Below are 14,959 nucleotides of genomic sequence, written 5' to 3'. Positions count from 1 at the left end.
GGCAACATGCCATCAAACACAATTGTAAATCTTTAATTTGCAGGTGATGAATACCTGTCAGTTTGTCCTCACACAAAATCACAACACTTAACCTCATGGTGGTGCTAGAGAAGAAGATTCAGGATTCAAAAAGCCTTTGAATTTCCTGGAAAGTTTCCTGAAAATTTCCATGAGAATTTTAGCTTTGGGAATATCTGAAAAGGGGTTTCAGGGTTCTGTTGCAGTCAACTTGAAAGAATTTTTCTAAAATATCCAGGAAATCTGGCTCAGAAACATTGGAAATGTATCTGATTTTTTTTTCTTTTGAACTTGGATTAGGTTTTCCAAAAACAATCTTGGTTGAAACAACAGAATAAAATCCAAATTCACCTGTGTACCATGAATCACATATGCAAACAATTCCATGCACATTTGATCATCATTGATCACTACTTCACTAGCCTACAGCATTTCAAATTAGACCTTTTTTTCTAGATTTGGAGTCTCGAAGTCATGCCAAGGTAATTTTCCATGGTAGTATTGAGGTAAATGTGTTTTATGGTTTGGTTTAGTTTGCCTATAACCATGACAGTGAGACTCAGCCAGGAAAAAAATCCCTGAGAATTGATTTATCGTGTCACTTAAAAATATTGTATTTAACATGTTTGCATGCATGTCTGCTTATAACAAATCAAAATGTTTGATATTCATACATGTGATCAGGTAAATGCAGTAAATATAAATATTCAAAAAAGTCGTTATTTCACAAAAATTCTCAGACTTTGAAAATTCCCAGAATTGCGCAACCCTATTCCTGATAGCCAGTCAGCCATTCATGGACTTGAGTTGTGAAACAAATGATGGATTGACCTGCAAAGAGCCGTGCTGTAAACAAAGCTAAAACATCCTGACGAACGTGAACTGTAGAAACAGAGAAATAACAGCCAAAAGTTCAGGGGTGAAGTTCTCACATACATACATTTAGACCTTTAACCTCTGGAGACTCCTGAAACCTGTTGCTTTTTCCACCACTCTCACATACTCATCCTCCTTTCCTGGCTTTTCTCTCTTTTTCTGCCTCTGTCAGTGTGAGGCTCAGTCTGCTTGTGTGGACTGTGCCAGGCTCATGTCAGGAGCAAGATGCTCAATCACTTTCAGGTGTTTAGAGACCCACCTCATATCAGCACGGCAGCCTGCAAGCGCTGGTTTAAGCCTCTATACAGCAATTAGCCATAAGACTCTCATCCATTATGCACACACATATATACACACACACGCAGGTTCAAACATATGCACCCCATTTTGAGATTATGATTTCCCTCCAGCTTTGGTTCAAGCTACACAACAGATGTGGGAGCTTGATTGACGGCAGGAGAATCCCCTAGCAGACAGGTGTGAGAGGACTCTGTGGGGATGTTCAGAAATGTTAATTCACACACTGCATGAGAGGACTTCTGCTAGTTTGACTCAGATGTTTCTGTCTAGTCAAAATAAAACACTCATCCAGGCCTCTCATTGTGCAGAGACTAATGAGTTCAGGTTATATTCCTATGTTGGGAATCAAGTGTGAGTAACTGCTATAGCAGATTGAAAGGGAATACTTTATGATAGATGAACAGCAGTTAGCGAGAACCTGTTCACTCTGCCATTTAACCACAGTGCCATCCAGTGGTGAAACACAGTATTGCAAATCTTTTTTGTAACCTGCACTGAAAGCAATGCATGCAGCGAGTTATTACAGATGAATATTACTGCTCGATTATCACTTCTTCAGTCCTCACAGCTGACTTGTTAATCTTTTTCTTTTTTTAAGACATCAACGAGTGTGCACAGCAGAGTCATAACTGTGGTCCTGGCTTTGAGTGTGTGAATACAGAGGGATCCTTCAGGTGCAATCCTACACTTCAGTGCTCAGTGGGTTTTAACCGGGACTCGCTGGGTGGATGTAGAGGTACGAAAAAGGAATTTCCTACAGTTATGAATGCACATATGTACAGCACATAAACTGAAATCCAATCAAGTATTAATTTTCTGTCTTAAATAGAAATTGTCTTATTAAAGGCTTCATTTGAGCCACATTCACCTAGGCAAAATTGCTTTTAGAAAGTAAACTAAAAATTAAGAAAAGTTGGAAAAAGCAAGAAAATTGTCTTCTTATATCTTAAATCAGACCTTTTAATGGACTTGTCCGGAGAGTGTGGCTCATATTAAGTCTGGCAGTCAATTTTTGCTTGAAATACTACATTAACACATGCTTAGATTTCAGTTTTTGCAATGCATCTGTCTCAGCTAGTTTTAATATTATGTAAAATGGATGTGAATCTTTTATTTCACGCTTTTACTTTTCCTGCATCACCTTCCCTGTTCACCAATAAGGTGAAGTGATTTTTGTCCAAGTAAAAATAATATCATCCAGCTTGAACATGCGTCGTTTGACGAGGGATAAACAAGAAAACAAAGGGTTTGTATTCTCATCTTATGACACAGAAAGTCTTGTTTTGTTTTTTTAAAGGTGTCTTGTCTCGCCAAAGCACAGATGAGCGTCTCAGGACAGTCACAGAATTTCCCCACAGATGACTCAAAGTCCATGCTAGATGCAGATTCACGCCATGCAGGTGAATCAGCGTAGCTGCAGTGACAGAGGGGTTAAATGCCACACAGACAGGAGATCAGAGAGGTTGCTGTTAGGGGCTGCAGAAGGGGTGGATAAAAGCCAATCCTCCGTCCTCCTCTAGTACAAACTGATGCTGTGGAATTAGCCCCCAGGGGCAGGAACTGGGGCATGTCGAGGCAGCCGACACCCCTGTAAAAAGAAGTGTAAAAGAATTGCTCTGAGATATGAGAAGATCGAGAAAATGTCAGACACACGCATGCACAACAAAGTTATACAAGGGGAACGCGAGTGTGTGATGTGTGGTTGCTTTGAAATTGCAGTGTGGCTAAAGAGCTGCCCTCAGGTCTCTCATACTCTGGGACTTTGTGTCTTTCTCCATCTTCATATTTTTCCGTCTCTGTGGTGCAGACATTGATGAATGCAGCGCTTTGGCCCAGCCGTGCAGTCCAGGATTTAACTGCATCAACACTGTCGGCTCATTCGTGTGCCAGAGGAGGCTCATATGTAGCCGAGGCTATCACTCCAGTCCTGATGGATCCAGATGTATAGGTATGATTTGTAACTGTCACAAACAATAAACACTAAAGTAGAACGAAATAATAGATTAATCTTTTGTCCCAGTTGCCCATACATGTCCCTACCAGGATTTTTCTCTTTTCTGGATTATTAAAAACATATTAATATTTTCATAAACTTGAATAATTTTTGTTGTAATGCGTACTTTTTTGAAGCTAGACACATTGATTCATTATAAAAATTGGAAAATCTTCCCCCTATACAAGGAAAATGGTCAACACATTTAAAAGTATGGTGGTTGAAGGGTTTTATAGAAATTTATAGACTTTTATTTCTTTCTCTTTTCAATCATCTGTCTTCCAGATGTGGACGAGTGTCAGAGCGGCCTGCATCGGTGTGGAGAAGGCCAGCTGTGCCACAATCTGCCTGGTTCCTTTCGCTGTGAATGCCAAACAGGCTATCAGTACGACTCCTTCAGGAGGATGTGTGTCGGTATGTCACCAATCATGAGAAGAATTAGCGTTAAAAATCCAACCTGGAGAGAAGATTTTTGTGCATTTTGTTTCCCTCCTACTGTGCTGAGTTTCCTGTATTCTCATCCTCAATCTTTCTCTCTTCATTGCTCTATTTTATTCCCTCACACCACTGTAAAGCCACCCCTCTTCTCTGCCTGACTACTCTGCTGCTCCTGTTTATTATTCTGCAGTGGGAGAGCTGCTGCCGCTGCTGCTGCTGCTGCCTCCCCGGCTTTACTTTGCTTTGCAGTATATCCACTGGGCCGATCACGTCTCCTGCCGCAGAGGACTCTGCTCTGCCCCTGCTGCTGCTCCCTCTGTTTGTGATTCACTGTGTTGTGACTCTCATGATAATGGACTCCACTCAAGTGTTTAGACTATCAGCAGGCAGCTGGTCCCCTCACATCACACTCTCGTTGACATGCACACAGACACGCACAGGCATGCACACGTACGCCACCCCACTCATGCTTGGTTGGTTGCACTTGCACACATGGATGCAAGCACATGAATGCAACACACACTAACACAGACGATGTCGATGACACTGCTTCTTCTTTTTTCTTCCTCTCAGATATAAACGAGTGCTGGCGCTACCCAGGCCGCCTGTGTGCCCAGACCTGCGAGAACACCCCAGGCTCGTATGAATGCACTTGTACCAGTGGTTTCCGCTTATCCGGTGATGGCAAGAACTGCGAAGGTGTGTGTGTTACTGGGTGTGAGAGTGCGTGTGTGTGTGCATCCATGTGTGCATGTTGCTGCATGTGGTTGTATGTTTTTGTGAATATGGGTGTGATTGAAAATTGCAGATTCCTACACCAAGCTTATATCAAACATGTAGTGTGCAGCACGTTGCAAAGGAGGATTTGCAGTTGGAAGCTAGCTGTACATCATCCAATGCCTCCCAGCAAAACCAGTTAAAAAACATAATTGGTTTAATAACAACATCATGTTTATATGATGGGATAAAAACATAGAAAATGCTTTGATCAAGTGGAAAGTGGCAGTAATGAGCTCCAACCTCTAATCTGCAGACGTGAATGAGTGTTTGGCCAGCCCGTGCAGCCAGGAGTGTGCCAACATGTACGGATCCTACCAGTGCTACTGCAGACAGGGCTACCACCTGAAGGCAGACGGGCACACCTGTGATGGTGAGGCTGTGTTACACTCCTACTTACACAGCACTTGTGTCGGAGCTTGTTTGCCTCACACAATAAATCCTCTTTGTGTTTGTCCAGACATCGATGAGTGCACCCAGAGTATCGGCCACCTTTGCACCTATAAGTGTGTGAACGTCCCCGGCAGTTACCAGTGTGCCTGTCCAGAGTATGGGTACACCATGTCTCCAAATGGACGCTCATGCAGAGGTAAAAAGGAAAACTGTATGAACTATACTGTGCTATAGCTGCTTCATCACACATCCCTAATTGAATTCTGCTTTGAATTAGATTTTAAACATTTCTACATCTGTTCAATTTTACATTAAGTGCATGGCGCTGGTTATGCTCAGATAAATATAATTGCTTCTTTTACAGAGGCTCAGTAATTACACAGGCAATAAAGTTTTATTGCCTGAAAAATCTTATCTCACTAATTTGAATTTTTCACTGGACTAGTTTCTGTTCCCCACAAGGGCTCGTTTTTATCATGCAAGTTCCAGGAATGAAATTTTCTCCGGTGAGTAACACACATTGCCTCAGCTCCTGGCGGTAAACTAGCCCTTGTGTGTTTTAGATATCGATGAGTGCACCACAGGGGCCCATAACTGCTCTTTAGCTGAGACCTGCTACAACATCCAAGGAGGATACCGCTGCCTTTCACTTAACTGTCCACCAAACTACCGTAAAGTGTCCGACACGTAAGTCATAAAACCATCGTACCAGTGTTTACAACATGATACCTCAGTGATCTTTTGTAAGGCTGACATGCTGGGATGTTATGGGGATGTTAAGGATCCTATTATTCTTGAAAAACCTTTAAAGGTCCCATATTATGCTCCTTTTCTGCAGTTTAATTTGGATCATTGATGTGTTCATAAAATGGTAGTAACATGTTTTGGTCCAAAATGCCAATAAATCAAGCACAGTAGCATTGTTTCCAGGCTCTCATAGCCCCTCTGTTCAGAACGCTCTGATTTAGTGGGCGTGACCTTCATATGTAAATGATCCACCGCTGATACCGCCCCGCTCTTCCGCGTCACTGAGAGCGGTGCCACGAGCTCCAAGTTCACAATGTTTAGAAAACATTGAAGCTCATTTACCGTAACATTACAGGCTAAAACAACAGGCTAACTGCAGCTACAGTTAACATCCTGAAGCTAACACAGAGACAGGGGGACAGTGAGGAAAAGCTCTTACATCTGCTCCACAGCACACAGCATTTAAAATACTCACATTACCAGGGTCCGAGATTTGTTGGCAGATGGTTGGTAATGTGCCTGGATTCAGGACCAGTCTATTCGCTAGCCCTCTGTTGTACTGTCCAAAGCTGGAAAAGCAGTCGGCCGTGAAGCGACTAGCACACACATGCACAGTTTTACTGAGTGTAACTGACACATCTGGAGAGATTTCTCTCCAGCAGCATGAAGGGGAGTGGGTTCGGGGGTATCTGCTCCCGTGGACCAATCAGGTCAGACTTGCTCCTGATCGGTCGCTGACGTTGGCAAATCCCCCAAATCCAAACACCTTGTTTTAGGTCAGGATTTTACATTCACAAGCACTACTAAGTACAGGTTTGGTCATTAACTATCACATGTTGTGGGCTGGGAGGAAAGCCAAAGACCCACAAATTTCACTAAAAGACTTAATAAAGTGATTTTTGCATAATATGGGACCTTCAAAGCTCCTTTAGGACACTTTTTTGCAATGTCAACTTTGGCGCCCCCTGGGGACAAGCCTGTATCTATCATTACTTCTTGACCTGTACATCTTTATGTTGTGTTTGTCTATGAGGAAATGTAATTTATCAATCTTTGAGCTCTTTATCTGTGCCACAGGAAATGTAAAGAGACTATTGGTGGCACCTATAATGAACATTATATATCTAAAACCTTTAAAATGGCCATAAAGAAGAGATCAGTCATGATGCTGTTGGCCTTAAATGCCTGTTTAAGTCACATTAAGGCATCAATATTTAGTAAGTCTGTTTCATCAATACTTTAAACTCCCCTTTAGGTTTTTGTCAATACTGGATTATCATAAATTCCTACTGAACTACCTAATAGCATCTGATTGTTCCCATAAGACTTATCTTGCCTTACATTGTCCTGATGTCTTTTCTTTCTTGTGTGAAGCACTCTTAACCCCCTCTAGCACTTTGAATTTCAACTCCAATAAAATATCCTTACCTCCCCCATGTCCCCTGTAGTCGCTGTGAGCGGATCAGCTGTCCCGACTACCTTGAGTGTCAAAACTCTCCTCTGAGAATCACCTACTACTACCTCAGCTTCCAGTCCAACATCGTCATCCCTGCGCAGATCTTCCGCATCGGCCCGTCCCCTGCCTACTCCGGAGACAACGTCATCGTCAGCATCACGCAGGGAAACGAGGAGAACTACTTCAGCACCCGGAAGCTGAACGCCTACACGGGCGCTGTGTATTTACATCGACAGGTGGAGGGTCCGAGGGATTTCTTGATCAACGTGGAGATGAAGCTTTGGAGACAGGGGACGTTCACTACGTTCCATGCCAGGATCTACGTCTTCATCACAGCCAGCTCACTCTAACAGAGAGAGACTCTTATTTAGCTCATGAGGACATTTCACATCACTATTTAACAAGGTAATAGAATATACCACTGTCTGCTATGATTGGTTTGTGTACTTAACTCTGCCTACTCTTTGAGATCAACTTTTATTTTCTATTTCTGACTCAAATGTCTTATAAGAGTATCATTAATTTATATCACTCAGAAGAATAAGTTGAATATTGCTTTTATTTTTCCAAAAGAACAAATATGATCAAAAGAAACAACAGAGAAGAACAGAGTATTTATTTTCCTGCCAGGATAAAACAATTTGACATGTTTTTTTGTATTATTTAATAAGTGAGGCATCAAGCCCGGGCTGTTTTTACTCTGAGGGACTTCTACTCATATTATCCTGTCATAAAAGAAATGAAATTTAAAAAACTGGTGAAAGCAGAAGAAAGTTTTATATGTTATAATACAGTGCCTAAATAACTTTATGTCTTTTTTTCTGTCCTGTGCTGCTCTTCTTGTTTTGTCTCTGAAGTATTATATAATTTTATATCGCTCTACATGGTGTATTTTTTTTTGTATCAGGCACATTATGAATGGATGTATCATATTCTTTATGCTAGATTCTTATGCTTTAAAATATTTTAGTAAAATATCCTAAAACACCAGAGCAGTTTGAGTGTGTGTGTTTGTGTTTTGTTGTTTCTTGTCCTCTAAACTTGTATGAATATGACCCAATTCTCCCACACACACACACACACACACACACACACACACACACACACACACACACACACACACACACACACACACACACACACACACACACACACACACACACACACACACACACACACACACGCTGATAATGAAACTTATTCCCATGAGAAGCAGTTAAGGTATATAATCCATTCTTGTCAGGGCATGTCACACAGTAAACATCCAGGCCTATTTAGATACCTGTTCACACCTCGCTGAGAGCTCAGTGTGAGCATCATCAATCAACACGCACATACATTTTTATGGCAGCTAATTAAAGCACTCATGTTGGGGTGTTTGATTTCTAAATTATTTTTTTGTCATCTTGTATTAATCTCTTGTAAAGTCATATTTCAATTCATTTTTGCTGTAGGGGTGAACATAGAGTTTGGCTTCCACCTACAGGACAAAAGCAGAATTACACCTTAAAATACTGTTATGTACAACAGAGCAGTTACAGTCAGAAAATGGTGAATGAAGTTTTTGAGTAGAAAGAGAACTCTAATGTAACAAAAGTTAGTATTTTAGAAGATTTCTGTTAAGTAATCAACCTCTGTTTAGAGTTCAGTGAATCTCGTGGACCTGCTCTAATCACCGGAAAGGGTGTGCGTGTGTCTGACAGCTGTATTAATACACATTACACTTCCCAACAAAACTACTCGCCAGCTTTCTGTTCTCCAAGATGAGCCACAATGTCAGAGATCATTCCCTCGAATTGAATGTCATACCTGAGATCCTGCTCTAGTTTTACTCGCAGCTTGTAGAAAATAATGAGCAGTCTCCAAAGATTCAAGGAAGTGTTCAATAAACCTTTCTCACCCTTCAAGTCCAAGTCATTCCTCCTAACATAACTCATAATAATAGCTGTGTGTGTCTGTGTGAGACTGACTCAAGTTTTCAAACACACCCAGAGACTCAGATGCCACTGGAGGTATGTACAGTACATAACGAGCCCTGCAGCTGTGATTGATGTCTCTTTCCCCTAATTAGCTTTATCTGCTCTTCAAGATTAGGTGGTGCTGAGTGTCAGGGACAGTGAATCACACATGTCAGACAGGGGGAAGACGCACACATCTATTACAGGTTTGAAGACATGAACAGGAAGTTTCCAAATCTGCCGGACAAAAGAAGATGAACTGTAGGAGGACATTCCTCAGAATCATTTGGCCTACTGTGTGGACTCTGCGTCATACTCTGGAGAATATACAGATTCATTTGTGTGTGAGTGAGGTTAATAAGGCCTCAGGGGCCATTTGATATTTAATTATAACTAGTGGTTTTAACAGTCATAGTATTTTATAATGAGAGAAAAAAAAATATTTATACTATAAAAATGTTTATATGGATATCTTTACTACAGTTTTGACAAACAAAAATGTTAAAGAATAGAATAGAACTTTATTGTCATTGTAACAGGTACAGTGAAATTGAAGTCACAGCAGCAATCAAGAAAACAAAAGTAAGAAAGTGTATAGAAAGTGAAAAAAAAAGGTCCATAAGAAAATAGATGATGACAGTTCGGCCATCATTCTCCAGTTCAGCCAGCCTCCATGTCATCACTTCTTAGCTCACACCTGAGAACCAGCACGTCGTCCTCACTTAGTTCTCCTCACCTTGTGGGAAGACATCAGGCCTTACACCAGTTAGCATTGACATGCTACAGGCTGCTAACAGCTGAATTCACATGTAAACAATGCAGCCACGATTATATGTAGGATCTCCAGACAAACACAGGAGCAAAAGTAGTAAAAATATCACTGAGGCCACAAAAAGTTTGGTGTCCATGACCAACAAATGAGCCATACAAAGCAATGATCCACTCCAAATTCAAAGATGACAAAAAAGAGATGAAAAAATAACAAGAAACGGATAAAGAAGAGAGAGCTGCTGCAAAAGGCAGCCATAGCCAACAAGACGGCGCCTAGCAACTATTTACTACTATTTTACTTAGCAACTATTTACTACTACTACTTAGTTCAGGTAACTTTAAATTTTAAAACTGCTTGCAAACACACATTGGCTCAAAGGTTGCCAGGATAGTGAAACAGACAAAACTGTGCCAGCAAACATATACTGATTTAATTGTGACTTCAGGCTGTTGAATGATGGATGACATGACAGCTGCTTTAAAATGAAGTCAGATTTAGAGTTCCCCCTACTGATCAGCTGCAGTCTTGGACAGAAAACAGAAGATGCTTTTTGATCAGAAGAGCCAGAAGGAACTAACTTTAAAGGAACTAAATGGTTCCTGTAACCAGTTGTTGTCTGCATTTCCACCACACCTGTAAGTTTTAAGAACATTATAAAAGTCATGCTGGTTACCTATGGAGATCATAGACTGTATAATAAATGGATGTACTCACAGTGACATCGCCTGTCTGTTTCTGAAACAGTTTTGAAGCAAATCATCAACAGGGAAAAATGAGGTTGGAAATGAGGTTTGGCTTTAAGCTTTGAAGAAAAATTCACCCCCTGTACAGTATGTGCCTGTGGTGAAATCAGCTATTCCAAAAGGAGACATTTCTGCTATGGCTTCTTTTGGGCTTGGTGTGTATCTGGTTTCCTGGAGCCAGCCTCAAGTGGACATTGGACAAAATGCAGATTTTAGTACATCCGCATTTCCTTTCATGACATGACATGACATTTTTAGACTGGAGGCTGCCACTTGATGGATACACACAGACACCAATTGCACTACCTCAACAGACCAGTAGAAGGCAGTGAGCCATAAATGAGGGCCATACAACAAATATGATGCCACAGGAGACAAATAAGCTTCTATCATTTTAAATGCTAAGTTCCAGTTAATTATTACATAAAACTGGGTATGGTACTACAACTGGTAGCTTTCTCCACAAATGCCTCCTGTGTAGCAGTGTTAATTTGACTGTAACATATCTTAACTAGGAAAGCACTCAGAGAGCAAAGACCTCTGCCAAGCATATTGTGATTGTCACGTAACACTTTAGTCCTACTTGAATGTTATACTCCCTTTGAGCAGACTGTCTGCTACAATTATGTGTTAGTTGCAGGTTTGTACGACAATTTGTTACCTGAAAGTGTTAAAAATTATGATGACCCAGTACATATTTCATATTCCTGATCTTAGCATCCAGAATATTGCCAGGATCTGGATCGTATTTTTACACGAGTCAGAAATTACCCTTTATCGTGGAGTTATATACACATATGGTGAAAACTGCCCTACCTCCCAACGACAAAGAATCCCTTAAAAAAATCCTGGATCCAGATGGTGATCTGGATCTGCTCAGAAATTTAATCACTTCTTCCTTATCCTGTTTTGAACATTTTCTGAAAATTTCCTCAAGATCTGTTTGTTACTTTTTGAGTTAGGTTGTTCTCAGACAGACAAACAAACAAACAAACAGACAAACTCCCAAAAACACAACCTCCTTGGTGGAGGTAAATGTAACAAAAAGTAACTATCGTCCAGACTAAAGTTGTGTCCCAAATCATGTACTTCTGCATTTGCTTGCACTATTTTTGGGCACATGGGTTCACACTGACTGTATGGAAAAACATAGAGTACTTTGATTTCTCAGCTGATGCATTCAAAATGGTCAAAAAGTTGAGTGTGAAATGGCGCACACTTCACAGGCTCAATGGTCGCTATATTGGCATCTCAATGGTTGGTCGTTGAAACAATAAAAAGCAGAAGAACATCTGTGAAATATGATTGTAATTTCCAGTCAGTGTTGGATTTGAGACAACACTACAAGGTAGGGTTTTGTGCTGTGTTCTAGTAAGCACAGCGCCCTTCATGTAAGTGTACTTACCAAAGTCACAGCCAGAGACTGAGACCAATATCCTAAATAGCTTCCAGAACTGACTCTGTTCTGCAGCACTATGTGCACTAAATTATTAAAGAAGCATGAAAAGCAGAAACCATTAACATCACAAACACTAGAGTACAGTGTTAAACTTTGAGCCAGTTCTGCCCTGTTAAAATCAGTGATAGTGGCTCAAGTGCCCGGGGTGTTGCACCACCTGTGACCTGCAACATCAACAGTTCAAGACCAACCCCTTGATCTCTGAACTGAGTCATTTCCTATCCATTCTGTCTCTCTCTGTTTCCTCACATTGATATTGAAAAAAGTGATATACAGGAACTTTGATATTAAAAATTACAACTTTCCCAAGGAAGTTTTGTTAGGTATACAAGTAGACCCTGGATGATTTAAAAAGCTCATAAGAAGTTTTGTTAGATTTAGAAGATGAAAAAATGTGTCAAAAGAAGACCAATTGTTCATGCAGGGTAAATTGACCTGCAATAAGAATCAAGAAAATTGTCCTGCCTGGTAATTGTTTCTCGTGTGACCACATAGCATTCACTGAAAATGTATGTTTAATGAAGTAATGGGAAAAATACTGATGAATAAAGTTATGATCAAGCTTACTGTGTGATTATGGTGATGATAATGATACTCTACAAACTATAACAATCCTTAATAGGCCGCTTAAGGAGAGGAAAAATAACTGCAATCACCTGTGCAGAGACTCTACAGCAGCATGTGTCTGAGTGGAGGTCGGAGCAGAGGCGGGGTGAGGATGGAGCGTGATGAGGGGGGAGGAAGAAGGGGGAGGGTGCTGTTACAGACACGCTTGTCTTTGATAGCTCAGGTGGTCATCACCTGAGGGCGTAAAGAGCGTTAATGGGCATTCTCAGCAACAGACAAGCACAGGCTAGCGCTCCCTCTTCACCCGCTGCCATAAACAGGGGGAAGTATGCATCATTAGATTAGACTGAGGCTAACTACCTGCAGTCAGGCCAACTTCGTACAGTAGCTAGCAGAGCACAGAGCTCATCTCCAGCTTCCAGTCGCTCTGTATGATTGGCTGGATCCTACAGAGACAGCAGCATGATTGGTCAGTCTGAGCATCACTCACCTGCAACACCAGGAGAGCTATTAAACTAAATTATGGGATATCTTAACAGGTTTGATACTCATATTGGGGTTTGAGTTTCGATCACTGGCATCACTCCAGAAGCTTATGAGAGGTCAGCCTGTAGAAAATAAGTTCATTAAAAGGTGGAAAAATTACGATAGGAATAAGACACACAAAAAATAATAATATTTTCTTTCTCAACTCCTATGATTAAAAAAAAGAAAAGAAAAAAAGAGCAGAGGAGTTGATAAACAGAAAAAGACGGAGTGATAGGAATTTGCCTGAGAGGAGAATGAAGGAAGGTATGTGAGGTTGCTGTCACTTTGAGGCGCCTGATAGCTCCACTCAGGTGTCATCTTATCAAACTTTAACAGACATTGCACCACATCCACAATAATAAATCCACCTCATTGAGTAAACTGCATCCAACCGGCTGTACGGAACGATCCAACACAGCTGGTTACAGTATGAGATGTATCTTAAAGTCTGATCTGTGAGAAGATAAGCAGTAACATCCACAATAGAGTAAGAGAACTTAGGTCCAGGGGAAAATAAGGTTCATCCCTGCAGGAGTGGACTGACCTGAGGGGAAGCTCTTCTCCAAGGCTCTCTGGGTGGGAAGATTTACTGGAGACTTAATCACAGCTCGACACATTAGCAACAGGTTCTCTGACCAATGGGAGAGGATTCCTGGATAATACGCTGCCTTGTTAACTGCCATTTTGACAGAATGTAATGCTAGACATCTGTGGCATGTGTGACTTTTGACATCACATACCATCGTTTTACCTTTTGCAGGTACTGTATTGGCTCATCTATATTTAGTGTGAAATTGGAAGGGCTGTATAATGCAATGTCAAAACTTCCTGCAAACCTAAAAAAAAAAAACTTGGTAGATGAAGCAAGCAAGACATGTCGGATGACTCCCTTATCAATAAATTCATCTTTGTCTTGAAGTGATTCGGTAAAAACAAAGTAGTTTGCGGTAACCAGCTAATGAAGGTATTGTTTGCAATCAGAAACAGAGGAAATCAAAAGCTGATGTTAAAAACACTGCACTGCTGCCATGAAAGAGGCATCGTGTAAAAATGGATGGTAATGAGCAGTTGTGTACACGGGGGTTGCCCAATGAAAAACAAGTTTAAAAAGTGCCCTATTGGAAGCCAAAGTCACTTCAGTGCCTGCTCAATAGCCAAAACACATGCTAAAGTGCCCGCTTGGGAACCAAAACCCACTGAAGTGTCCGCTTGAGAGCCCAAACATTGCTCACTTTGGAATTAGTTACTAGAGTGCCATCTTGAAAGCCAAAACGCGCTAAAGTGCTCTCCTGGGAGCTAAAACGAGATGAAGTGCTAGCATAGGACCTGAAATGCAGGCTATAGTAACTTCCATGGGCAAAGCACACTAAACTGCATCCTTGGCTGGTGAAAACATGACAAACTGTCCAGTGACAGTGAATGAAGAAGAAGAAGAAGAAGAAGAAGAAGAAGAAGAAGAAGAAGAAGAAGAAGAAGAAGAAGAAGAAGAAGAAGAAGAAAAAAGACTGTCTTAACCAGCAACATTCAAAATTAAAGTTAGCATCTAGAGGTGAAAATTAGCTGTTAGCCTCAGATAGCAGGCAGCTGCTAGCTAGTAAGGAGTTGTACATCGCTGATAGCAAAGGTGGACGAAGTGGCTCTGCAGCAATAAGTGAGTTATGTTGCATAGTGTTTAAATGCATTTCTTTTACTCAGTGGTAATGTGTTACAATCCAGACCCCAATAGCTCCCACAATCCCCAGCATCCCTATTGCAGTTTTAGCTTTCAAATGTTCAATCTTGCATCCCATAAAGGCTGCATCATGATAACACAACTTTCATGTTTTCTTTTTGATGACATTACAACAAATGGGAACTTGGATGCACACACAGCTGTATATCAGTTCATGATCAGTAAACCAAAGCCGGTGTGTTTATCTAACTGTACCTCACAT

General features: G+C 41.0%; 1 protein-coding gene and 1 long non-coding RNA gene across 2 annotated transcripts in view; one reads left to right on the top strand and one right to left on the bottom strand.

The window, feature by feature from the left end:
- Positions 1-7,903, top strand: part of LOC141799770 (fibulin-2-like) — a 30,610-nt gene extending 22,707 nt beyond the window's left edge. Inside the window, exons 10-17 of the mRNA XM_074682128.1 lie at positions 1,793-1,930; positions 3,002-3,142; positions 3,473-3,601; positions 4,199-4,324; positions 4,659-4,775; positions 4,863-4,991; positions 5,359-5,482; positions 6,991-7,903. Of these exons, the coding sequence (XP_074538229.1) occupies positions 1,793-1,930; positions 3,002-3,142; positions 3,473-3,601; positions 4,199-4,324; positions 4,659-4,775; positions 4,863-4,991; positions 5,359-5,482; positions 6,991-7,348 (1,262 nt within the window). The 3' untranslated portion in view covers positions 7,349-7,903. The remainder of the gene's footprint in view (positions 1-1,792; positions 1,931-3,001; positions 3,143-3,472; positions 3,602-4,198; positions 4,325-4,658; positions 4,776-4,862; positions 4,992-5,358; positions 5,483-6,990) is intronic.
- LOC141799771 (uncharacterized) lies at positions 1,924-7,085 on the bottom strand. The gene is made up of 3 exons (XR_012599262.1): positions 6,971-7,085; positions 6,018-6,111; positions 1,924-2,782 (listed from the first exon to the last, which is right to left on the bottom strand). It is a non-coding gene; the product is annotated as an uncharacterized LOC141799771 (long non-coding RNA).
- Positions 7,904-14,959: the final 7,056 nt, after the last annotated feature.

Source organism: Halichoeres trimaculatus, unplaced genomic scaffold (assembly GCF_033239565.1).
Source record: "Halichoeres trimaculatus isolate MK-OKI-2021-1 unplaced genomic scaffold, fHalTri1.1 fHalTri1_scaffold_11, whole genome shotgun sequence".
Taxonomy (NCBI): domain Eukaryota; kingdom Metazoa; phylum Chordata; class Actinopteri; order Labriformes; family Labridae; genus Halichoeres; species Halichoeres trimaculatus.
Note: the sequence above shows the minus strand (reverse complement) of the source record. Positions and strands in the feature narration are given on the sequence as shown.